The sequence below is a fragment of the Trachypithecus francoisi genome, unplaced genomic scaffold (genome assembly GCF_009764315.1).
Source record: "Trachypithecus francoisi isolate TF-2019V2 unplaced genomic scaffold, Tfra_2.0 Lachesis_group11, whole genome shotgun sequence".
NCBI lineage: Eukaryota > Metazoa > Chordata > Mammalia > Primates > Cercopithecidae > Trachypithecus > Trachypithecus francoisi.
In genome coordinates, this window is record NW_022681456.1 from 82,844,394 (window position 1) to 82,871,378 (window position 26,985).

Genomic DNA, 26,985 nt, shown 5'->3' on the forward strand with positions numbered 1-26,985 from the left:
AATGAAAAGTAATAGGGAAAGCTATAAAGCCCTATACTTAGGTTTAAAAAATCAATTCCGGGCCGGGCGCGGTGGCTCAAGCCTGTAATCCCAGCACTTTGGGAGGCCGAGGCGGGCGGATCACGAGGTCAGGAGATCGAGATCATCCTGGCGAACACTGTGAAACCCCGTCTCTACTAAAAAATACAAAAAACTAGCCGGGCGAGGTGGCGGGCGTCTGTAGTCCCAGCTACTCGGGAGGCTGAGGCAGGAGAATGGCGTGAACCGGGAGGCGGAGCTTGCAGTGAGCTGAGATCCGGCCACTGCACTCCAGCGTGGGCGACAGAGCAAGACTCCGTCTCAAAAAAAAAAAAAAAAAAAAAAAAAAATCAATTCCAAATAAATAAACTGTGGTACATCTAGATAATGAAATATTATTCAGTACTAAGAAGAAATGAACCATCAAGTCATGAAAAAACAGAGGACCTTAAATGCATATTACAAAGTGAAAGAAGCCAATCTGAAAATGCCATGTACTGTATGATTCCAACTATGACATTTTGGAAAATTCAAAACTATAAGGACATGAAAAGGTCAGTGGTTGTTAGGAGTTAGGGGGAGGGAGGGAGCAACTGGCAGAGCACAGAAGATTTTTAAGGAAGTGAAAGTATTCTGTATAATATTATAATAGAGGATACATGTCATTATACATTTGTCAAAATTCACAGAATGCACAACACCAAGAGCCAACCCTAATGTAACCTGTGGACTTTGGGTGGCAATGATAGGTCTGTTTCGGTTCACTGATTGTAACAAACTTACCACTCTGGTGTGGGATACTGATACTGGGGAAGACTGTGCCTGGGCTGGGGTAGGGGTATATGTGAACTCTCTGTACTTGCTATTCAACTTTGCTGTGAACCTAAAACTGCTTTAAAAAATAAACCATTTTTAAAAACTCAATTCCATACATATTAACATAAAATCACTGAAAGAGTTGAGGAGCTCTAGCTTCACATCAGCACCATATGAATTAACAGTAGAATGCGACTTAAAAAAATACCATCTTGAGCTTTATTAACAAAGAATTTGTTTCTGGAATCAAAGTCTACTCAATCCAGGGCTGGTCACTTTGCCTGTCTTCTCGGATATAGGCCTCATAAAGACAGATCCTTTGTCATGTTTGCCACTATGTTTCCAAGGCCTAAAACAGTGCTTGGTACATAATAGGTGCTCAATAAATATTTGTTAAACAAAGAAAATAATGATAAAAAGAGGTCAAAGAATGAACCTTACAGAAATGAGAACTCTAATGCCAATAGGAGCCAATTCACTAGGCTTTGAAGATGATACTCCCTCATCATTGTTACTTTCTAGTAAAATAAAGTTCTAATAAATTTTTTATTAATTCTGATTTTTAAAAGGTTAATGAGTGAATAACTAGAATAGATGAAAGTGTATCTGAGGCTGGTTCGCAGATGCCTCCAGACAGTGTACTCTCTTTTCTGAGATAGTTTCGGACTGCAGTTGTTCATTTCACAACCAGATCCTCCACATCAGAATTGTACAGCCAGAACTTGATGTACAGAGCTAAGGGAAGAGGATCTTTAGTCATAATTTGGAGAATACTATTATAGAGAAGAAATGTTTATAGGACCAGAGTGTCCTAGATGGTTGAAAACACAGCCAGGTACTGTGTTTCTTTTCCAAGTGATCCAAACCATATTGAACACATAAACAAATCATAATCTCTTGAGTTGAAATCTAGGAGGTAAGTAGGCTTCTGGATCTTTATGATACAGTGTGAGACACTTCTGGATCTGAAAGGAATGATTAATATATCTTCACCTAATAATTCCTAAGAGTTGCCCGTACATACTTTCAGAGAAAGAGAGTCCTTCATTTCAACAAAGGAAAGAGTCCATTCTCTCACTTGATAACATAGTCCAGAGGTTCACAAGTCCTTGCAAAAAGAAGTTCCTCCCCATAACTAACTCAAATTCTCCCTGTTACATTTGCAGCCCATTTTTGTTTCAGTGCCTAGAACCAAAAGACATGGTCTGGAAAGCATTTCTTGGGTCCCCTCTGTGGGACTTCTAGTCGATCTTCTCTGTCAACACTTTTGATTGTTCTCCTCTGGCAGCCCTCCAATACTCCTTGTCTGTATCTGACATCCATTTCCCAAAGGGCAAGACACTTCTTGACCAGAAGCTGTAAGCACTGCCTAGCACTCTACATCAGCAATTAAACTCAGGCCCTTTGCTCAATTTTTAAAAATAAGCAGAAAGCACACTTACTAATAGAGGCTAAGGTGGTCCAGCTGGCTGTGCATGTGGATGGGGTAGGTCTCTGCCAGGTGAATCAGTTTTTCTATTGCTTCATAGATGAAAATAATGCAAATTAGGGAGGCAAATGCTTCTTCAGTGAAACGGGTAATGTAGCAGACAAGGGAACTGGCATCAGTTGCCACAAGGACAATACACAGGAAAGCGGTCCACAGTCCAATACAAGCTCGCAGGGAGAGGTATGAAAGAGCATAGTCTCTGAAACAAGACCAAAGTTCATCAGAAAGCACGGATGGATGGCATTGAGAGGCAAGGAGTCAGAAATGTGGTTAATTCATCTCATCTAAACCAGCACTGGAACCCAATTTATCCCTAATTCTGACTGTATTTTACTTCTAAATAATGCTCTGGCACAGTTATGATACAGATTTGCCTCACAGGATATGGGCAAGGATATGAAAACTGAAAAAAGAAATTGTCTCATATACATTCCTGCCATTACTACCTAATGTAATTATGACCTTATTCTTGCAGTTAAGAAAAAAGGGGGCTGGTCCTAGTCCCATGAGCTGCTACTTGAAATATAAAAGGAAAAAAGATTATACAGGAAAAGTTGGGAAACCACAGCACTCGTGTGCCCCACTACCACTAGCAAAAAAAAAAAAAAAACAGGTGGGGGGATATGAGGCCAAATTAAAAACTGACTCACAATGGAAATGGAGAAGTTTGAATTAGCTAGGGAAAGTCTTTCTAAACATACAATGTCAAGACTTCAATAATGGCTGAGGAATATTAATCAAGCTCATTAAGAATAGGAGATCTGAGGCCGGGTGCAGTGGCTCATGCCTCTAATCCCAGCACTTTGGGAGGCCGAGGCAGGCAGATCACAAGGTCAGGAGATCGAGACCATCCTGGCTAACACAGTGAAATCCCGTCTCTACTAAAAATACAAAAAAAATTAGCCGGGCGTGGTAGCGGGCGCCCATAGTCCCAGCTACTGGGGAGGCTGAGGCAGGAGAATAGCGTGAACCCGGGAGGCGGAGCTTGCAGTGAACTGAGATTGCACCACTGCACTCTAGCCTGGGCGACAGAGCGAGACTCCGTCTCAAAAAAAAAAAGAACAGGAGATCTGCTATTTTAGGTATGGTGCTACCTGGGGGCAGGACAACAGACCAAATTATGGTCTCCCTTCAGGTTTCTTCCAATCCAGATGATATTGTCTGTCTGTACTGAGTAGAACCCTGACATTTAATCCTGGCAACATAATCACAAATCTGGTTAGGGTTTTCAGAAAAACAAATGTCTTACTTGCAGAATTTGAACAAAATCTTTTCAAACACAAGCACTGGCCCAGTACTTCCCAGGATGGTGAGAGCCTGTCCCGCAAACAACGAATAAGCAATCCCAGTCATGGAGGCTCCAAACAAGGATTCAATTGCACTCTAAGAGGAAAAAAAGCCATCACTGAGTCCATAGCCCGTCAGTACAGAGTAATGTTGGCTTAGCTACATTCCTGACTTTGCTCTCCTGTGTGCCTTGATGGCCATTTGCTTGTATTTCATCTTAGCAAGAGTGATGTGCACATACCATCTAATATTCCTATAAACAGATACTACTTTAATAATTCAGGTGCCCAGATCCATTGACACATGATTCCTTAACTAATTCCTATTCTTCAGTGACTCATTTCAGTATTTGAAAATATATAGAAAGCACAGTGATACCATTCACACTACAAGCTCACATATAGAGTCACTTTAAATGTTATTTTAAAATGGCATCACTATATCCAATTTCCATCACTGAGGCAATAGAAAATTCAACTAGGCAACCAGCTACTGAAGCTGATGCTCAAGCAGAAGAGTCTGTTCTAAAGAGAGGACCGTGTTGCTCTTTGGTATGATGTCGGAAGACCATGGTAATTCAGAGGAAAAATCCAATCTCTTCAGTCCTAGACCAGGTAATTTCCCCCACAGTGGACTTGGCCGCCGCCACAATATTTTAGGTCTTGTTTGGGACCATTAGAAGTGGTTAAAAGTCCTTACTATGCGTCCCTCAGTGGCTTCTCCAAGCAATCCCCCAAAGGTGATGACAGGTGACATGCAGGCACAGTACAGGAACAGAAAGGAGGCCAAACACTGTAAGCTGAGTGCATCCCGGTAGTCACTCCAGTACCAGGGGGCCTTCCGCTTGATGTCCAGCACCAAGCCCCCAAATAGCCTGTGGAAACACAATAGACAGGCCTCTAACACAGTCCCTCTTCCCTAAAAGCATGTAAACAGCACACATTTGAAAGCATTTCAAATATGCTCCGTTTAGAGGTAAGACTTTGGCTTCAGTTTGACTCCAGTACAGATATCTCTCTTGGGTCAGCACAGAGTCTCTTTGCAACCAACGGTATGACTTATGGTAAATTTAAATGAATATCCTAAACATACAAAGAATTAATTTAGGTATGCATATTATCCATTCAATAAAAAGTTCAAAAAAATTAACATGAAAGCAAGTATTAGCTTCAGACTTTAAATTCTGAGCTGTTAGGAGGAAATGTGCAAAACCAACTTAAGGTATTAAAATTGCTAGTTTTATTAAATGTTTTCTAGATAAAAAGCCCCTATCACATGTACTTTCTTACTCTGCACAACTACCCCCCTTACTTGTGAGAAATGTGTATAATAATTCATTCATGCAATTGACAAGTAGCAGCAGATACTTGGTGCCAAGCACTGTGCCAGGTACTGGAGATGCAGCAATGAGCAAGACATGAACAGCCTTGCTCTTCAGGACCAAGTCTAGTGCAGGAGACAGGCAGTATTGTGAGGGTGCTATGGTGGCATAGAACAGGGAGGGGCATTTCAGCCATGACTTCAGGGAGGGACTGGGAGTTAAGCAGATGAGGCAGAGGGACCAACATGGGTGACACTTAAAGGTGAGAGTGCTTGGTGGATCAAGGTGCTGAGAGATGTGAGTGGATAATACAGTGCGAAGGGTGAATGCCAATAGACAAGGCTGGAGAAGCTAAGTCAAAAAGGCCTTAAAAATGGTTTTATTTATTATTATTATTATTTTTTTTTTTTTTTGAGACAGAGTCTCGCTCTGTCGCCCAGGCTGGATTGCAGTGGTGCAATCTCGGCTCACTGCAAGCTCCACCTCCCAGGTTCACACCATTCTCTTGCCTCAGTCTCCTGAGTAGCTGGGACTATGAGCGCCCGCCACCATGACCGGCTAATTTTTTTGTATTTTTAGTAGAGACGGGGTTTCACTGTGTTAGCCAGGATGGTCTCGACCTCCTGACCTTGTGATCTGCCCGTCTCGGCCTCCCAAAGTGCTGGGATTACAGGTGTGAGCCACCGCGTCTGCCAGAAATGGTTTTAAGGAATTAAAACTTTATCCTAATAGCATGTCAAGTTACTGAAGAACTATAAACAGAGGAGTGACATAATCAGACATACATTCTGGAAGGACCACTCTGTGGTAGTATGATGAATGGAACATAGATTAGGATGAGAAATGGATGGATTCAAGAGCTAATCAGGAGGTAGAATCAACAGGACTTGGTGGCAGGACTTCAGGGCCCTTCTCCTCTTCTCAAAGATGAGACAGACCAAGACCAAGATATCCCACACTAAGGAGGAGATGTGTTCCCAATTCAATCACTTTTTCTAAGAGTGGAGCCACTGCACCAGGGGGAGGGCTGTCAGGTGAATAACAAAAACAGCCACTCAGCATTTTATAGCACAAATCACCTGGTTTCTTCTACCAATCAATGGCATAGAAAAAAAAGGAAGAGGGGAAGAGGAACTATTACAGAATGGGACCATAATAACCAAATGCAAACTCTGATTGACTCCTATGTCAAACAAATGAACTCTAAAAAAGATGTTGCTAACACAATCATAGAAAGGTTTAATAAGAATGGAGCACTAGACAATGTAAAGAATGATTGCTAATTTTGTTAGTTTGATAATGGCATGGTAATTTTTGTAATGTCCTCATCAAAGAGATGCATACTGAAGTATTTACAGGTAAAATGTCGGTGATTTGGTTTAAAATAATCTAGAAAACATAAAAATAAAATTAACTGGGAAGAAACAGATGAAACAAGATTGGCAAAATGTTGGTAATAGTTGATGGGTATCTGGGGATCATTAAACTATTCTCCCTACTTTATGTTTGAAATTTTCTATAATTAAAAAGCTATTTTTTAAAAAGCACACAAGCTACTCTCTTATGGAAGGAGACTTGGTGAGCTCTCTTTCCTTCTCTCACCTAGAAGACTGGAGGAGTATGAGGAGGCCTGGGATCTGTATGCCAGGGGAGAAGATCCAGCCAGCCCTTTCTCCTGGAACACTCTCTCATCTAGCTAGTACAATGGGTGCGCAGGTGGACACAGGACAGACACTTACCCACCCGCTCTTTTCCTCTGGTTCTGGTGGGTATAGTTGGGTTCACCTTTCCTGAACTTACAGCAGTAACATCATAATCTAGGTCTGGGCTTAGGGAAGAGAAGCAAAGCCAGCCTTGTGATCTGCCTTAGTTTTAGCCTATCTGGCAAACCTAGCTTAGGTAAAGGAGCTATCTACATGATCTAGCCTAAATCATGAGGCCTCAGGGTTTGGGGCCAATGCTTCAGTTAGTAATAAAGTGTCACTTTGTCTTGCTTTCTCCTCTAGGTAAATAGCCCCTCAATACCTTGCAGGCAGCAGTAATTTATCTGGGGCAAGATTCAAGTATTTCTGGGTTCTTAGCTAACATGGCATCTTATTATCATGTGATTATCACCTCTTCATTACCAGTCATCTTCCTCTGGAAAGCATAATTCTGTGAGAAGAATCTCCCTGTATAATAGTGACCCCCTACACACACATACACACACACACACACACTGAGGCTACCTGAGATGCTGCCATAAATACTCAGCCCCTAGACACAGGAGGAGAGGAGTGTCTGTGAGCAACAGACAAAAGATTTATGTGAAATGGATTTCTGAGAAGCCATAAAAAGGGAAGACATCTATCTGTCTAGCAGTGATTAAAAGGCAGGGAAAGATCTGAGCTCTTATGGATGGTATAACTATAAATTAATAAAATAATTTCTGAACACTTTATGAAGTCAACCTCATACCTCATTCATGCATAAAATCAGACTATGGTTGCACATCTACAACAGATATTCATCAGGCATGGATGCTTCTTTCTGTACTTGGGATTTCCTTTCCCTTTCAACACTGTCCTTCACATTCAAGTTTTCTAGGGCAAGAGGCACACAGGGATATGAGTTTAATTTAAGCTTGATGCAAGAAAGGACTTACCCGTGTAGAGGGTCACTAGGCTCTGGAGCATAGACTTAAGGAATCCTTCCCTGGAGGGCTTTAGAAACAGGCCAACCATCCCTTTGTCTGGTATACTTTGGAAGAACTCTGTTTGAAGTGTGGGGGGATCATCGAGATAGCAGCTCCTGATTCTTTTTTCCACTAACCCTTCCCAAAAGTGGCATCACCCATAAGGGACAGAAATCTACCCTGAAAAGACCCTTTCCAGAGCACCCTCCTTGCTGTGGAGCTTGTGGCCTAGGAACACTCTAGTCATATTTTCTTCTTTGTTACTTATGGCATCCCTGCCTTAGTCAATATCAGGGAGGTTTAAGACCTGTCTTAACCCTGGCTTGGAGGGTCAGATCACACAGAACTCACAGTACCATTTCAATTTTGTCTTCTTTCCCACCTTCTTAAAGTCTACTTCACCCTGCCTTCAAATACTTCTCCATCCAACAAGGATAACATTCCCTAAGATGTTATCCAAGTTTTGCTCCAAGATTGTGCAACATGGCATGCATAAAGCAGTTTTGCATCTCAAAGAAACACAACTAATAGTCCAAAAAACTATAAAACCCAGGCTAATGTGGTTTTAATATGCAGTCCAGGAAAGTACAGAAACTTATAGATGTCCACATGCAAAAAAAGGCTCACATTTACCTCCCACATAATTTGAGACTGAGAAAGAGGCCAGAGCTGGACTGGAAATATGATCTTCGCAGCCATTATGTCACCTTGCCTAAGGGGCTACAATGGGAGGAAGGTCATATGGCTTGAGGCCCTTTACTAAGGGCCCTAAGGAAAATGACAGAAGCTCAGAAAGAGGAAGCATCTCCCATATCAAGCAGAGCTAAGCTCTGAGCCCAGAGCTTCCTTTTAGCTTTGTCAATTCCAGAAGTTCCTGACATGACATTATGGGAGAACTCCTTCAAACTCCATTTGAATTTGTGAGTTAAGATACTTGCGGTTTGTGAATAAGCATATGATCCTGGCAATATAGGATTTCCTTGGGGACATCAGATGCCATTTCCAAGATCTTATAGCTGTTGAGATCCAATATAATGGTCTCCCAAACCCTCAGATGGAATTGATTATAAGTGACCCCCTTTCACAAAGCCTGGGACGCTAATCCATTTGTTTTCTTTGGCACCAATAGCAACCTAAAATCTCACCTCTGCACAGATACTGGTTTGAGGAAAACCTTGTTGCCCTAAATTCTACTACTTTTAAACTCTTAAGTTCCTAAACTGTGGATACCCTTTATATCCAAAAGATAAATTAGAATTTTGAAATATCAAATCCATACTCAAAACCTTTTCCTGAAAAAATTACTACCTCCTCTAGGAGAGTCTCTATCTTGGAACCCCTTCTGAGGACACATGCTTCCCTTGAACTGCCTCTCAATACCAGGCCTCCCCACCCAATTGAGACCTCTCCCAACTTTAAAGAAAATGTTTTTTAAAAAGGGAAGGCTGCTCCCTCTTTTCAGTAGCCCTTCCATTGCAAGCACTCCTTCTTTCCACCAATGCTCCCTCCCAGAGCACAGCTATCTTCCCCTACCCTCCAACACATTTTTCCTACCAGAAAACATGCTCCTCGGCAGGACACTGCTAGTCAAGTACCATTCTCTCCTGTTTCTCTGTCTCCTCTCCTGGTTTCTCCCTGGATTTCCAAGATTGGAAAAATAAAATGCTTTCCACAATTCCAAAACAGCTCTGAGTTTCCACTGGGTGGAGTGCTGAGGATAGAAGAGTAAGGAAAGCAACCTCAAGCAAGGAGGCAGAAAAGAAGAAAGCAAGGGGTTAGAGGACATAAAAGCTGCTTTCCATAATCTGAGTCCTGCCCTGAGAATCTCTACCCAGCAGAACCTTCTTAAACACAGCATAGCTTAACAGAGACAGAGGCATAGTCTCAACCTTCTCTGGGGACACCTCTGGATATCACACTAACTCAGAATATCATTCTCGTTTACCACCTTCTGACCTAGGGAATAAAACCTCCTAGTCTGGGGACCTGCTTCCCTCACTTACCTCCTCCTTGGACATCTGTCCTTAAAATGTTGGCCTAGAAGAGTAGATTGCCTATTCTGAGGCACATACACCTAAAATAGTACCTGTCTTCCTACTCTAATGGAGTTTCTTAACCTAAAATGTTTTCCTAAAATGTTTCTTAACCTAAAACACTTATCATACCTAGTCCATTCCATGCTACAAAATAGACATCATTCTAAAAGTATTCATTCATTTCATTCATTTGGCAGATATTGAGACCCTACTCTGTTCAGGGCACTGTGCTGGGTCCTAGGAATGTAATGGAGCCCCTGCTCTTTGGGAACAAACAGTCTAGCAGAAAAGACAATAGATCAACCAATAATAATAAAGTATGATAAAGGCTGTAATGTAGGGAAGGGAGGTCAGAGCTCACTACTGTGATATGACATAGCAGGAACACCTAACCTCACCCAGAAAGAGGCCTAGAAGGCTTTCCAAAGGAAGCGGCACAAGAACTGAGACTAAGGATAGGTAGGAGTTAGCCGGGAGATGAGGAAAGGGAAGAGTGTTCAAATCAGAGTGAACAATGGTAGGAAGGACTGGAGGTGACACAAAACATGCTAGGTGATTTGAGAAACTTGAATGAATACGATATTTGATATATTCGTAATACTTCTAGTCAGTGATTCCATTTGAAATGTCATTCTTCAGCCAATAAATTCCCACTACAAAGAAGTAGGCTGAAAGAAAGAGGATGCCTCATTGCTTTACATAACTTCTACCCAATAAGCAGCATTGCTGTAAAACATCCCAGGACTTACCGCCCAGTGCGCTGAAGTTCTGGCCCACTGTGACCCCCATGTGGTTCCTGTTCTATGTGGCAAACATTTCCATTTGGAACTCCAGGCATTTTCCTTTTTTCCTTTTAACAGAAGACTACAAAATTAGTAAAGGTAACATCTATCTTTCCATCCTGCTATCAGCAAGGAGTGGCAATGGGATAACCCAAAAGCAACCAAAAATGCCCAAGTGTTTGTAGCTTTCAAATACACTTACTGACTTGATGCAGCTTATTGGCTTTACTGAAACACACACACATACCGCATAATTTCTCTTCTTGTTCCGTAGTACCTGACTCCTAACTAAGCCTTGCCTAGAAAGAGAAAAATGGGGGCTTTGGCATCAGATATGACCTAAGTTCCAGTTTCAAATCTGCCCCTGTGTAATCTTACTTTACCTTAAAATCTTGCCCTAGAAGATAGTTTTATTCCTCATTTTGTAAAACTAGAGATAGCAATATCTTTTAAGGGATGTTCCCGGGAAGGCTGAATTTGCATATATAAAGCATCTGGCTGGTGTCTAGTACACAGCAGGAGTCCCTTTCCCATCTTTAATATGTCAGAAAGATATCAGACATTCTATTTGCTCTCTTTATACAACTTGATTTTTTCATTTGATGACTTGTATACAATGTAGTCACAAGAAATGTTCTCCCTTCTCTCTGCTATTTCACATCAATCCTTCAAAATTTGGCTTAAAATTCATCCTCAGGTAATCCTGACTAACCCCATCACACCTGAGCCAATTTATGTTACGCAAATTCTCTTTTTTTTTTTTTGAGGTGGAGTCTCGCTCTGTCACCCAAGCTGGAGTGCAGTGGCACCATCTCGGCTCACTACAACCTCCGCCTCCCAGGTTTAAGTGATTCTCCTGCCTCAGCCTCCCAAGTAGCTGGGATTATAGGCACCCACCACCAGACCCAGCTAATTTTTGTAATTTTAGTAGAGATGTGGTTTCACCATGTTGGCCAGGCTGGTCTCAAACTCCTGACCTCAGGTGATCCACCTGCTTCAGCATTCCAAAGAGCTGGGATTACAGGTGTGAGCCATGACGCCCGGCCCAGATTCATTTCCATTACTGTTTTGATATTCTAGGTGCACCAAAACAGGGCTGCATCTTGATATATTTAGCATATACCCACATGGTCTTTGCTTTGTCCATGGTGGGCAGTCAGTAAGTGACAATAGCCACATTGGCTGATGTGCATTACCTGGGAAGGGACGTTTTTGGGTGGCTCAATTCTAATGGAGGGATCCCACTCTCCTGGAGGGAGCACCGTCACCTGGTCTAGGAATTCATCAATCCCCGCCAGGAGATCATCTCGCTCTTTTGCTTTATATGCTACGTCATGAAAAATCTACGGAGAAGAAAAAACCCTCAGGAAAGTTAAAAGTAACTTTACATGAAACAATCACCAATGGATATGGTGAAAAATGAATACAACCTCTTGATTTTTATCTCTGTCATGGGGATCTGAGATGCAGAAAACTTTAGCACTTAGAGAAGTACAAGGATAAAAGGATTTAAAAAATGAGTGTGGAAATGAGATGCATCAAAAAGAGCTAAATATATGTCTGCCAGTATAAGAAGAGATAAGACATGACTCTAAAGTTGTACAATTATGTTACCTCCACAAAGGATGGAAGGAAAGGCAAGATGTATGAAAAAAAATTTTTTTTAAATCAGTTTTCCCAGGTTGAGAGGGAAATTTTCTTGATCATGAAGGTTGGAAACACTGGATGGAATTACTAATGAAGGTCCTTCATGAATTAAGCCTAACAATCAAAGAAAGCTGATAAAAAACAGGCCACACCTCCCTCTGCTGCCTAAGGCATATGCCTTGAAAGCCCTACTTTGCAGTTTACCAAGCAGTGCAGTCCTTATTAGAGTATGCACTGTGGGTTCTATGTCAAAATGTCAAAACGTCTGGTTGTTTTGGTACAGACTAGTCAAGACATTCACACTACACTGCCTGAGGTCATACCCATGACTTTATACAAACTGGTCTCATTTAGTGGAACAGGAGTGAGGTTTCTATATGTAAAGAGCTTGAATGTATTTAATTAACCATCTTCTCTTGAAAGTTAAGCCAACCTTAATATATTTCTCTCTATATCCTACTTGGCAATAATAGTTTCCCCAGAAAAAGATTTCTCTGCATTCTTGATTACTCAAAAAAGGAGAGATAACATAGAAAGAAAAATCCTTTAGAGCTTGGTCCTTCCACACTAGGCTCTCAGAGAAGTGCCCTGAACTACTTCCCAGCAGACATTGCAATGGAAAGTATTTTATCCCCAACAATTAGCATAGTGCCTGGCACAGAGTAAATATTCAATAAATATTTATGAGATGGAAGACTGAAGCAGAAGTTGCACATACCTCATCTGTCATGATGGTGGCCATGGATCTGCCAATCTCATGGTACTGCTGACCTTTCCCTGCTGGACCCAATAAGATAAACAAAAATCTGGCAAAACACACAGAGGAGGAAATTATGTGAGTAAATATAAAGAAGGACTATTAGTACTCTCTAAACAGCATAAGATTTCTCTCTCCTATCATACAGAAATCATCACTGCACCTTCAAAAAAAAAAAACAAAAAAAAAAACAAGGAGACAGTAATGAAGCAGCACTTTGAGTTGCCTTGACCTAATAATAGCTCTACTATGGGCATTGGAAGCTATTGTGTGGCATCATTCAATAATGTGGCTACATTTCTTAGGGTTTCCATAGACACAATTCCTAGCTGTAGAAAATATGCTTTTTCAAAACATGGCACTGTGGTGCAAATTCAAGGTTGTCTGAATTCCACTTATTGTTCTAATAAGAAAATGATGGGGAGAGGAGAGGAATAAGGAAGTTGAAATCATCAAGCCTTACATAGGAGTCTAAATGTGTTCTGGACATCTGAATACTCTCTATAAGTAGCAGGGCTCCGAATCACCAGCATCACCACCTTCAGAGTGCATGAATAGCCTTTTGAACAAATGCTTGTATATCTGCAAACCATGCAAACCCTGCCAGAATTGTGTAAAGGGAAACAAATACCTTTATTCAGAGACGTTTCCCTGGAATATGGCTCTATAGAACTGAGAAGATAAGACTTGGCTTCCTATTTTAACAAGTTATTGGCCCTTGCTATGTCCCGTGAATGGTCTCAATTCTCTATGTCCAAGGCTGTAGATACTGTGCAGTCACAGCCTGAGAAATCTCAGAATTCCTTTTCATGGTGGTTAATCAAATATACCTCAATTTTCTGAGATTACCGATTTTTTTTTAAAAAAGGACAGAGTCTCACTCTGTCACCCACACTGGGGTGCCATGGTGCCATCCTCAGATTCTAGCTCATTGCAGGCTCAGACTCCTGGGCTCAAGTAATCCCCCGCCTCAGCCTCTCAAGTAGCTGGGATTAGAGGCACACACCAGCACATCTGGCTTTTCTGCTGAATTGTAAACACCATTCCTAAAATTAATTAATTCTAAACTTCAGTATTAACTGGTTTCTTCTACCAGCACTACATAAATTTGAATATTAGATACAATGCATGAGTTTTATCTTTGCCTTTACCTTGTTGGGATTGGCACTTCTGTTAGGCCTGAGAGAAGAACAGCTGGAGACAGCCTCACAAAGGCAACAATGGGACGGTCCAAAATATCCACCTCTCCAACCAGGACATTGGAGGCCTCAGCCCCAGTAGGAATTTTTTTCATGAAATGAAGGTCTACCTGAAAGTTCAAAACAATCCTCTGACAACTTGGGGCCCACCACCTTAAATATCATTTTTTAAATTTTTATTTACTTTTTTTTTTGAGACAGAGTCTCACTCTGTCACCCACGCTGGAGTGCAGTGGCACAATCTCAGCTCACAGCTCTCTGCCTCCCAGGTTCAAGCAATTCTTGTGTTTCAGGCTCCCCAATAGCTGGAATTACAGGCATGCACCACCATGTTAAGCTAATTTTCCTGTATTTTTAGTAGAGATGGGGTCTTGCCATGTTGGCCAGTCTAGTCTCAAACTCCTGGCCTCATGTGATCCACCCGCATCAGCCTCCAAAGGTGCTGAGATTACAGGCGTTAGCCACGGCACCCGGCCCCATCACCTTAAATATCAATCACCCTCCTCATACCTTACACTCATATGTCATTTTATGGTTAGCAAATGTTTTCTTACACTATTTTATTTGATCCTTACAAAAACCCCAGAGGGAGGATATGACAGACTGTATTCGTCCCACTTAAAGGAAAAAAAAAAAAAATGAAGTATCTGAAACCCAGAGAGGTGAAGTTGCCTTGCCCAGGACCACAGAGCTTTTAAGGTATAGATTTGGATTTTAAAACCAGGTATTCTTATTTCAATCCCAGTCCCCTAAGCTTCCTCCAAGAGAAATGTTTCTGAAGCTCTGGATCACATTCTTTCCCTTTTTAAACACTCAAATGTTTTGTCAGGGGTTTCAGGTTTTCTAAATAAAATGGGCAGCCCTTATGAGCAGAGAAAGTGATAAGACACTATCTGTGTTTTAGAAACACAGTGTCAAAGATAGACCAGAGCAAGGAGAGGCTAGAGACAAGGAGACCAAGGCCTGGACCAGAAGCTGCAGTGAGGCACTGCTACTACAGAAGGCCTCAGATACCAAAGTCACAGTCCTCAAGGAGAGCTTCAACCAAGAATTAGTTTTAGGAGACATCTGTCTCTAAATAGATATCCAAAACACTGTTTTGGCAAAACCCTTGGGGGTGAGAAGGAACTGCTGGAGAGCAGGCACCAAAAAAATAATTAAAAAATCAAGAGATCTGTGTTAGGGAAGATTCTAAGTAGCTAGTCTCAGTTTTCAGTAGGTTGAATCTGGAGGAAGAAACTGTTGAGTCAGCTTCATCCAGGCTGAAGTAGAAGGGAAAAGACATGCACAGATGGGCCTCCTTTTATGCAGAAAAAGCTCCTGTCTTAGGGAAAGAGTCTTGAAACACTAAACCTTACCCAGATTCCAGCAATTAAACTCCGGATTCCACTAAAAAGAACCATAGGCCTAGAAGCCAATTTCCCACGACTCTGCTCACCTTGCTTAAATCCACAGGACTGTGTTCACAATTGACTCCATTTTTTACCTCAAGATTTGTAGTTGGAACAGACTGAGGAGACACGGTTTGACCTATTTGGAGAAAATCAAACAAAATCCTGAGTCCCTGCCCTTTTCCCCTTCTGACACATCCCACCCAGCATCAGTTGGTTCTGCCTTCTGCAAAGCCTACATAGAAAAGAGGTTAAGATGACTATGAAGTCAAGACCCACACACATCTTTCTCCTTATCTACTAGTTAGTGGTAAGAGGACAGAGATCTTGCTACTTCTGCACCTTCTTTCTGAACACATTTATGACCCTCTTTTATTTCTCTATTAAGGCGGTGATCCTTCACCAGATGTGCATATGAGAGACCCCTATGGAAAACTTTTCAAAAATATAGATTCCCAGGCATATCCCCTGCACCTGGTGATTCAATATGAGTAGAGACCAGGAAATAAATGTAGATGAGACCCTGCCTGGCCACAGGAAAAGGAACCAATCAGCAGCCGAAATTCTGAGTGCTTATAATCCACCATGCATCTGGCTAAGGCTTTACATGGATTAACTCATTGAAGTTCACAATAAATTTGTGGAGTAGGTCCTATTATTACTCTTACTCTATAGGTAAGAAAGTGAGACTTAAAGAGGCTTAGCAGAGTGCCCAAAGTCATACATTTTGCGAGTGGTAAAGCCACAATCACAAGACTACAAGTCTGACTCAAGAACCTACTCTACTGTATTTTGCCTCCCTAATCTAAGACATTTGTTTGCTCCTAAAAAGCTCCAGTTTACTTTCTCTGGTCTCAAGTTATCCTCAATGTGGCTATCCCTCAAAAGCTACATCAGTTCTGAGGCCACCCTGGGGCATAAGTCCCTCACTTTGGGTCCGTTAAAACCTATCTGAGGAATGCCATGAGAGAGAGATGGGCACCAGTCCCAGTCAACAATCTTACTAGTCTTGAAAAAGTATTAAGTGCCTAAGTGGACATGGAAACATATTAGACAAATACAGCCCCTACCCCTAGTAAGTCAGTATCTCCAACTAGTTCCCAATGTCTTATTAATAACGAGAGAAAAATCACCTAATAATCTTACCATGTTTATCCATTGAATGAGGATCAGACTGCTTCTTGCCAACCTCAGCGAAGGAGCGAACAATGGGAATGAGGTTGTTTCTCTTCTTTTCATTCTGATGATGATGCTTTTTGAGAAGAGCTTCCCGCACTTTAACTCTCATGCTGTCATTCAGGTCACTGGACAGTTCTTGCTGATCCAGGATCAGGTCTGGAAAGTAGGCACTCACATGAACACTCAGACTGAGGGTTAATGAACGCAAGGAGGCCAACATCAGGTGGAGTGGGGTAAAGGGCATAGAGTAGGGGGAAGCAGCTCCACTAGGGTCACCGGGGTGCAATTTTAGCTTCATGTCTGAAAGTACCATTTGATGATAGTGACTGCGAAAAGTTATACTTTATTCATGTAACAAATTATTATTATTGGGCATAGAAACTAGTGAGCACTAGCACAACAATTTTTACAAATGAGGAAACTGAGTCCCAAATGCTAGAAAATTCTCCAACGTCTTACATCTAGCAGTTTGCAGAGCTGGGATTCAAATTCAGGACTGTGTAATTGGAAAGTTCACATTATCACCTACTTTGTTCTGTCATCTGCCAAATTTCCCCTACATTCCCTTCCTCCAAGATTTTAACATTGCTATAATTGTCAAGAAGAACTATAACTGTAGAACTCCAAAGGGATATTTAGAAGAGGAATCTATAAGGAAAATTAAGTTAACCACTAACCCCAGACAGTTACCACCAAGCATCACCTTTAAACCTATCAAGCCCAACAGAGTTGAAGGGGAAAAAAATCTCAATACTTAGGGATAAGTGGCAGTCAACATAGCAGTTATCAGTATGGGTTCTGGAGTTAAAGGCCCACATTGTTTCCCTGTTCTACCACTTTCTAGCTGTGTGATCTTGAGCAAGGTATATAATCTCTCTATACGTCAGTTCTTCATCTGTAAAATGGAGCTCATATTATCCGTCAGAAGGTTGTTATGGGAAATTAAACAAGATGATATAGAGAGAGTGCTGATTTTCCTTTATGCACTTTACTCTGTATCACTAAAATATTATGAATATATTAGGTACCTGATGTGAAGAATCATAGCACTTTACTTCAGTCCTACATTCTACTTCAAAAGCCTCCCAAAAACCTCAACCTATCCTCAATTTCTAATTCCATCCACGACTATCCAAGTACTAGAAGCAATAAATGAGGAAGATCTATTTCATACTCAAGCTGAAGAGCCATATTTCTGTATTTTTAACCTTTATATTCATTGGTTCCTTCCCCCGATATTATAATCATGCTTCAGGACCCTTCATCTTGGGAGAAAAAAAAAGAACACCCACCTCATGTCTCCCTCTATCTATAGCCTCCTGTCTCTTATCACTTAAAGTTATCAGAAGAAGCCGGACGCGGTGGCTCAAGCCTGTAATCCCAGCACTTTGGGAGGCCAAGACAGGCGGATCACGAGGTCAGGAGATCGAGACCATCCTGGCTAACATGGTGAAACCCCGTCTCTACTAAAAAATACAAAAAACTAGCCAGGCGAGGTGGCGGGGGCCTGTAGTCCCAGCCACTCGGGAGGCTGAGGCAGGAGAATGGCGTGAACCCGGGAGGCGGAGCTTGCAGTGAGCTGAGATCCGGCCACTGCACTGCAGCTTGGGCGACAGAGCGAGACTCCATCTCAAAAAAAAAAAAAAAAGTTATCAGAAGAAAAATTATCCACCCCTTAACTGCCACTGCCCACAGTGCAGGTGATCTCACTTGAACTACTGCAATAGCCTAATGCATTTCTCCCATCAATTCACCCTCCATACTGCTGTCATCATTATCTTTCTAATATGCCAAATCTGATTGATCATTACCCTGTCCAAAACTCTCCAGTGACTGCTGTTGTTTACAAAGTTGTTTTTTGTTGTTGTTGTTGTTTTTTTTTTTTTTGAGACGGAGTCTTGCTCTGTCGCCCAAGCTGGAGTGCAGTGGCCGGATCTCAGCTCACTGCAAGCTCCGCCTCCCGGGTTCACGCCATTCTCCTGCCTCAGCCTCCGGAGTAGCTGGGACTACAGGCGCCCGCCACCTCGCCCAGCTAGTTTTTTGTATTTTTTAGTAGAGACGGGGTTTCACCGTGTTAGCCAGGATGGTCTCGATCTCCTGACCTTGTGATCCGCTCGCCTCGGCCTCCCAAAGTGCTGGGATTACAGGCTTGAGCCACCGCGCCCGGCCATTTACAAAGTTTTAAACAGCTTCAATGGCTCCCAGGGATTCTTCTCCCTAACAAACAACCTTTTTAGGGACATTTATGGGATTTCAGACAAATAGTCAAAAGTTAGAACAATGTGACTCCAATGATGAACATGAGAATTTCATTTTTCCCAGGCAGAGTGATACTTCTGGGGTACCTCCCTGAAAAAGAGGGGGACCCAATGTCCCATCAGTGCTTACCCCTCCCCTGAGTCCTCCTATGATCGCAGAGAGACAGAATGACTTGGATATTTGAAATAGAGAAAGATTTGGAGAAATATTTCTTTAACCTGTCCAGCCAAACAGAACCAATTCAAGGGAAAACTCACACCATGCGCCCAGGTGTTTCTCCATGCAGGCCCCAAACACAATAACTTAACACTCAATCACTTCAGGAAGAATAATCAGACATCTCCCCTTCACATCTCACTGAAGAGGTAGAGGCACTTTGGCTCAAGTTCCTGCATATCTGCCCTAGATGCTATATTTTCAAGTCTTTAATTCTCTTTACTCCTTTTTTCCACACAACTTCCAATTGTCCCTTTCTCTAATTATTATCAAGCATGTCTCTGTCGTTGCACTTATTTTAATTGTCATTTCCATGGCTACTTCCCCCACTTGAAGGTGAGCGCCTTGAAGGCAGAAACCATTTCTTTCTTTTTCTTTTTTTCTTTTTTTTAAGAGACAGGGTCTCACTCTGTCACCTAGGCTGGAGTGCAGTGGCACCATCTTGGCTCACTGCAGCCTTGACCTCCCAGGCTCAAGTGATCTTCGTGCCTCAGCCTCTTGAATAATTGGGACTATGGGTATGAGCCACCATGCCCCGCTAATTTTTGTACTTTTTGTAGAGACAGGGTTTCACCATGTTGACCAGGCTGGCCTGGAACTCCTGAGCTCAAGTTATCCACCCACCTTGGCATCCCGAAGTGCTGGGATTACAGGTGTGAGTCACCGTACCCAAGGGGACTTTATTCCCCCATGCCTACCACATTACCAAGTATATAGCAGATACAAAATAAAACATTTGCTGAATAAACAGACAAATGGAAACTTAACACCATGTCATTTGAATCCCATAATACACCTGTGAAGTAGGTAGAGTCGTTTGTTAGCCTGAAACACTTCCCACAGTCAAGAACAATGAGGCCTGGAAGGTTGTGGCTTGCCCAAGGTCACACAACTGTATTTTTTCTGCCATACCACACTCTTTTTTTCCCCACTCTTCTTAAATTTATAAGAAAGTTTCTCTGTTTTCCCTTCTCCAACCTTACCTGAAATTTCTTCTATGCTATTTGCACGCATATCCAGAAGGACTGTTCCATTAATAAGGCAGCTCCTTAGCTCAAACAGGCTGTGCAATGAAAGGGTTGCCACGTAAGGCTTGCTCCAGCGCTCTCCTCCATCTTCAACATCTTCTTCAAACTTCAGCCACCTGAAAGCATTACAAATAACTAGATGCCAAAGATAGAAAATGAGGAATTTTTAAGAGAGAATCTCCAATGTAAGCCACAGAGGAAAATATCTGGATGGCCATACTTAACATTGTAAAATCTAATCTATATGTTCAGGGTACATTGGTAAGTGAAAAAAGCAGGAAACAGAACACTGCAAGATTGAGTATAGTTTAATTCCATTCTCATTTAAAAAAAAATTTTTTAAGTCAAATACATACATGTATAAGACACCAAATATTACATTCCTCATTAACCCTGCAGCTGTGGAATTACAATTTTTTTCTTCTTTTTGCTTATCTTTATTCTTAAACTTTCTATAATGAGCATGAGTTACCTGTACAATTAAAAAAATAGATTTAATCTATATCATTTGGACACATTGACAAATCACATTAATAAAATGATATTTTTCTTTTTATCATTGTCCTGTGTGACCTTTAGTGTTCAGTGTTCTGTGTGACCTTTAGAAGTCTGCCAAGACAGAATAACAAAAGACTAATTGCCTTTTCACTTAGTACCAGGTCAATCGGCCTGTTTAAATCTCTCAACCCATAACATTTACAATACAGCAGGCATCCAGCAAGAACTGTTTCAGTGAGAGCTGAAGCCACACTTTCCTAATTACCCACCTCGCTCCTTCCTCGAGGCTCAGGCATCATCTGTAAGGTTCACTGGTCAGTTACTAGAGGAGCCTAGACATGTCCTTGGTTATCCTGAGGGCTCTTCTGGGATTTGAGTCTCAGAGAAGCATAGTTATTCTACAACCACTCCAGGAAGCCTACAGTCAGGCTGGATATAATCCCAAGGGTCTCTATGAGGTTGAATTGTCCCAGAGGAAGTTAAAGTCTCAAAAACTCTGTGACTGCCGGTGAATTTGAACCCTATGGTTCACTTGCAGAAGAAGTCTGGACCTATGCTGCGTCTGCTAAACTAGATCCCCATGAAGGTGGCCCTGTCTACATCTTCTAAGCCAGACCTATAATAGTACCAAGATAGCCCATAAACTTACTCTGAGCCCCAAACAAATGAGAGGGGACCCCTGAATATCCCATGTTATTTCACCAATCCCATGCTCCAGGTCAGCTGGCATAGATATCACCAAAGACATCATAAAGATGCCAACACCAAAACTCTCCATGGGAGACGCTGGAATGTCAGTCCGCATGTCAGTCACAGCTTCTCCCAAGAAGAAATAAGGCAGGCAGGCCTGTTACTTGCTGAAAGGTATACATTTGCCTACCCAAGCAGATCTTGATGCAGGCCATTTTAGGGCCTCACCTGGCTGTTTCCTTCCACTCAGCATCTTCTCCCTCTTTCATACAGATCTCATCCAGCTCTGTAAACAGCTCATGAGGCACATGCTCTTCATCTTCCTCGGTGCCAAGAATGAACTGAACACGCTGAGATGGTGTGTCTAGGAAATCAACCAAAGAGAAAGGTCTGCTCTAGCCTCACACTTAGAATAGAAATAGCATTCTTCCCTACCTAACAACTTTAGGAATATATATAGACAACGAATGCAGAAGAAAAATATTTCTTTATTCTCAGAGGAAAAGCTACTCTGTAGAAGTAGCTTCATGGGATGAAAAATTTATGAATGAAGACCACTTGAAGAAAACCCATAAGAAACTGGAAAACTGATGAATTTTGATAAAAAAGATTGGCTAATTCTCTAGCAAGGGACTTTACCTATTATGGTATTGATTTTAGGAGGTCAGAACTGTGAAGTTTTCACGAAAATATTTTTGCCTCTTAGAGGCATTTCTTCTTGGAAGGAAGCTCTGAAAACCCTACAAAAAGGCTCAAGAATCAAGACCAGCTGCTAATGCCAGTCACATGTCCCCTCAGCTTCCCCATGTCTCTGGGCCATGGACACCCGCCCTGTCTCCCAAGGCCATTACCGTGGGCCAGGGCTTCCAGGCCTTCCTCCCCCTGGCTGGCTCCTTTGCCTCGTCCTCGTCTCCGGTGCTTCTGGCCATGAGTGCGGTGGTGCCGATGGCTCTGCCGGCCAAGCGGCATCCGAACTCCCACATATAGAGTTCTATGACCTGGAAAGAAGCAGAAGGTCTGTGGAAAGAACTCCTTTAGTTAAAAAAAGAAAAAAAAATGCCTAGCATAGTTAAGAGAAAAAAATATCACAGTTCTTTGGTCTGGTCACACTCTGGAATAACAAAACTTCAAAGACTTCCAGGAGTAAAGATATAGAGATTTGGAGTTGAAGGTCTCTTCCTTTGTCCTGCACATGCCTGCAAACTTCACAGAGATCTTGTGAAGACTGAAGAAATAATGTGATTTCCAAACTGTAAAGGCTGATTCAGATGTTATTGTTATGACGATGACAATTTGACTGAGTGAATTTTTTTTAAGGCAATACAGTTGCTCTGTGACAAGTGTGGCAGGTCTTGGCAGAGAGGCAGTTTAGAAAAGTGGTTAAGAGCACAGGTAAGGCTCAAATCAGCCCACGTGGGTCCAAAACTCAATTCCATCATTCACTTGCCATGTGACCTTGAACAATTTATCCAATCTCTCTGTGACTCATCTTTAAGAAGAAATATTAAAAGCTTAGCATTTAAACTCACAGAGTTTTCATAAGCAGTAAATAAGGTTATGCATGCAAAATGCTTAACACAATTCCTGGAATAAATTGTAGCAGCCTAGGATGTATTCATCCTAGGATCAGCTTCCATTATTTTATTTTCTACATTGTAGCACACACAATCTAGAACAGTACTAAAAGAGACTAGTTATAAGTCATGAGGAGGGTGAGGCTAGGGTTAAAAAAAGACATTAAATACTGTACAGAGAGAGGGGAACATGAGAAAATAAGTGACCCAATGTTGTTCCCTCCCTAGTTCCTCTGCTTCTATTCCTTCTTTTCTTTTCCTCCTATTCTTTTCTTCTTGAGACAGTATCTCACTCTGTCACCCAGGCAGTAGCCTGGTCATATCTCACTGCAACCTCAAACTCCTGGGCTTAAGCAATCCTCCCACCTCAGTCTCCCAAGTAGCTAAGAATACAGGTGTGCATCACCACACCCAGCTAATTTTTCAATTTTTTGTAGAGACGGGGTCTGGCCACGTTGCTCAAGCTGATCTCAAACTTCTGGCCCCAAGCAATCCTACTGTCTCCACCTCCCAAAGCGCCAGGTTTACAGGCATGAGTCACCACATCTGGCCTTATTCCTTCTATAAGCCTGCTTTTGTTTTGATCCAGATTTCCAGGTCTCTGTCACCTTTACCTGGCCTCCCCTTGCCTTCTTGCCAAACCTGAAGCCCAGAATTTGGGGCTGCTGATGCTCCCATGCCCAAGGCATCATGCCTTGGTCTTCTCCCATTTCTGCCTGGTTACTGCTGCTCAGCACTCTAGATCTCAGACCCATTCCCCACATCTTCCACCAAAGGAGCTGTTCTAATCCTTAGCCACTGTCTTCAAATCCACAACCTTATTCACATTCCTTCCTGCTGAGAGCAGGTGACATTGCTTCAGTTCTTTTCTTTTCTTTTCTTTTCTTTTTCTTTCTTTTTTAGATAGGGTCTCACTCTGTGGCCCAGGCTGGAGTGTGGTGGTATGATCACCACTCACTGTAGCCTTGAACTCCCAAGTTCGAGTGATCCTCCCACGTAGCTAGGACCACAGGTGTGAACCACCACACCCAGCTAATTTTTTTGATTTTCAGTAGAGACAAGGTCCTGCCATGGTTCCCAGGTTTGTTTCAAACTCCTGAGCTTAAGTGATTCTCCTGCTTTGGCCTCCCAAAGTACTGGGATTACAGGTGTGAACCACTGCACCCAACCCTCACTTCAATTTTTCCTGAGAAGAGATGGAAGAAGTTCTTCTCTTCCTCAGTCTGGCCCCCTCTCCTCTGCCAAGCTGGGTATGTTAATGAGTATGACTCTCTCTCTCATTGCCTCCCACCCCTCTAATGTCCTGTTGCTTCTGTTATCCTCAGTCTCTCCTTTCCATCCATCCCTGCCACAGGTTTCTCCTGACTTCTTAAAAAGAAACCTTCCTAAGCAGTGCTACCCTCCCAAGCTTCTGCTGTTTCCTCTTTCCTTCTCTATCAAACCAAGTCCAAAAACAATCACAGCCTGACTCCCTTTCCTTACCACTTCCTTGTTCCACAGCCTCTGCATATGGCTTCCGACCCCAGTCTGTGCTGAAGCTTCCCTCGTTAGGGACACCACACCACTCATTCACCAAATCTCTATCATCTTACATCTCTCTCAGCTTAGTTCAAAAGACTTTCTTGAGAGCCCACATGTTGCAGGCAGTATCCAAACCACCTGGATGCTCTGGGTTCCCTGAGCTCTGGTGCCACTGCCCTCCCCTGGTTCACTTGCACTACTCTGACTGTGCTGCTCCATCCCCCAACAAATCACCACAGGAGAGCTCCTCAGGTTTCTGTCCTTGGCCCTTTTCTTCTCTCTTTTTAGTGTTAAACACTCTTCTATTTTCAAAATTCACTTCTACAAATGACCTTCAAATCTCTATCTACAATGATTAACATGTCACAAAGCAAATTCACCATCCTCTATCTCAAATCGGTCTTACACTCATTCCATGTTTCTGTTCATGGCCTTGCCATTTTCTCAACTTCCTAGGCTTGAAACCTGAGCATTACCTTAGATTTTCAACTCCATTCTCTTTCTCCCTCACTGTACTTTCTATAGATTAGGGCCATCAAAACTCCCACTTTGACAAAGTAGGGGCCCCTTCCTGTCTCTCACATTAAATTAACCCTGCAAACAAATCCTCCTAGTTACAGCTCTGATCATGCATGGCTCACCCATATGAATTCAGGACCTTCATGCTCAGTACTCAATCTCCTTTTTAGTCTTTTATACTTTTAATACAAATTATACATTCAGTGGGGAAAAAAATTGAAAGACCTCTCAAGAATTGAGTAACGAGCTCAAGAGAAACAAAAAGTGAAAATCCCGGACGGGCACGGTGGCTCATGCCTGTAATCCCAGCACTTTGGGAGGCCGAGGCGGGCGAATCACAATGTCAGGAGATCGAGACCATTCTGGCTAACATGGTGAAACCCCATCTCCACTAAAAAATACAAAAAATTAGCTGGGCGTGGTGGTGGGTGCCTGTAGTCCCAGCTACTTGGGAGGCTGAGGCAGGAGAATAGCATGAATCTGGGCAGCAGAGGTTGCAGTGAGCAGAGATCACACCACAGCACTCCAGCCTGGGTGACAGAGCAAGACTCTGGCTCAAAAAAATAATGGAAATCCCACATGCTCACAGAGAATCAACATTCTGGGGGGAAAAAAATCTAGAGATGTATAACTGCCATGTACCTCAGCAACCAAATGGCGTGGTTTTGACTCCATCTCCTCCTCATGGCCTTGACTGCTGTACCCACCATCACCTCATACTCTTTTCTCTACCAGAATCAAACTGCTATTCCACAAAAGTGCCAGTGTTTTCTAGACACTGGCTTGGCTCACTTATTCAAGATGCACTGCAAATACACCTTCCTTCTTGGTATTATTTCTGATTTCCCCCATCAGATGTGCTGCCTCATTCCTTTAAGTTCCCAGTGCCAGGCCAGGCACAGTGGCTCAAGCCTGGAATCCCAACACTTTGGGAGGCCAAGGCAGGAAGACTGTTTAAGGCCAGGAGTTTGAGACCAGCCTGGGCAACTCAGTGAGATCTCATCTCCACAAAAGGTATTAAAAAAAAAAAAGATAGCCAGGTGTGGTGGTGTGCACCTGTAGTCCTAGCTATTTGGAAGGCTGAAGTGGTAGGATTGCTTGAGCCCAGGAGTTCAAAGCTGCATGAGCTTATGAGCTATGATCATTACCACTGCACTCCAGCCTGGGTGACAGAATGAGACCCTATCTCTAGATAGATAGAAGAGAGAAAGAGAGAGAGAGAGAGAGAGAGGCAGATTCCCAGCACCCTTGGTTAGGGCTTTTCTCATGTACTTATTTTTCTACTTTGCATCAAAGTTAAGCAGCTATCTCTCTTATTCTCCACTCTTCACTTGCAATTTCCTCACTGTCCCAAGTTAGACCTTTCTCTCAGAATGCCTACATAATCAAGCACAGTGTTTCACATATGGTCATTGTTCCACAAATGTTCAGCAAATAGAATATCTTCTAAGTACCTCCCTGCAAAGCATAAGCCCTTAGGACTTCCTCAGGAGTACATCATCTGACCTAAGAGGGCCTCTGACTCTGACCTGAAAGGGGCCACAAAAGGAACATGTAACCAAACTGAATGTGTTTAGGGCAAATGAAGTACTCACCAGGGCATGGGGAGGTTGATAAAGTCCTAACTGACCTGAGAATGGAGAGCTTCATCAGGAAGACTTCCCCGAGAAGGAGACTTGATGGGAACAGTTGTCAACTCTTTATCTTCTTCTTTTCCCAGCAATGGGGTTTCCTAAGGCTGCACTCAATTTCCTTGATAGTGCTCTCCACTTCCAAGTCAGGTTAAAGTGCCTTGGGTGCCACTCTAACACCTTTCTCTATTTGTCTCTCCTTTTATTTGACCTCTCTGTTTTCCAAATTCCAAAGTGATAAAGCAAAATAAAAAAGAAACAGTAAGGATTAGAGGATAAGATGATCAGAGATCTGCTAGAATGTTAAGAGGCAGGAAGATAAAATGTTTAGTATCCGGTGGAATTGCACTTCTTACCCTCCCGTCTCAGGAGAGTCTTCTGTTGCCTCGTGTATATCTCAGGTCATTTTTAAGAGGCAGATCTCTGAACATAATGGAGTCATCTTGCAACTTC

General features: G+C 42.4%; 1 protein-coding gene across 3 annotated transcripts in view; it reads right to left on the minus strand.

Annotated features, from left to right (window-relative positions):
• The window catches only part of SLC4A8 (solute carrier family 4 member 8), a 91,556-nt gene that overhangs the window by 41,796 nt on the left and 22,775 nt on the right, over positions 1 to 26,985 (minus strand). For 2 of the 3 annotated variants that reach the window (XR_004439900.1, XM_033222026.1), the window contains exons 3-14: positions 22,139 to 22,285; positions 21,516 to 21,651; positions 20,055 to 20,215; positions 16,564 to 16,752; positions 15,465 to 15,556; positions 13,979 to 14,136; positions 12,789 to 12,876; positions 11,620 to 11,766; positions 10,391 to 10,491; positions 4,310 to 4,484; positions 3,573 to 3,706; positions 2,277 to 2,522 (exon numbers count right to left, since the gene is read on the minus strand). Coding sequence is in view for 2 of the 3 variants with exons in the window: in XM_033222026.1 (XP_033077917.1) it covers positions 2,277 to 2,522; positions 3,573 to 3,706; positions 4,310 to 4,484; positions 10,391 to 10,491; positions 11,620 to 11,766; positions 12,789 to 12,876; positions 13,979 to 14,136; positions 15,465 to 15,556; positions 16,564 to 16,752; positions 20,055 to 20,215; positions 21,516 to 21,651; positions 22,139 to 22,285 (1,774 nt within the window). In the remaining variant the exon portion in view is untranslated. The remainder of the gene's footprint in view (positions 1 to 2,276; positions 2,523 to 3,572; positions 3,707 to 4,309; positions 4,485 to 10,390; positions 10,492 to 11,619; positions 11,767 to 12,788; positions 12,877 to 13,978; positions 14,137 to 15,464; positions 15,557 to 16,563; positions 16,753 to 20,054; positions 20,216 to 21,515; positions 21,652 to 22,138; positions 22,286 to 26,985) is intronic. The other variant, XM_033222027.1, reaches the window with a different exon arrangement.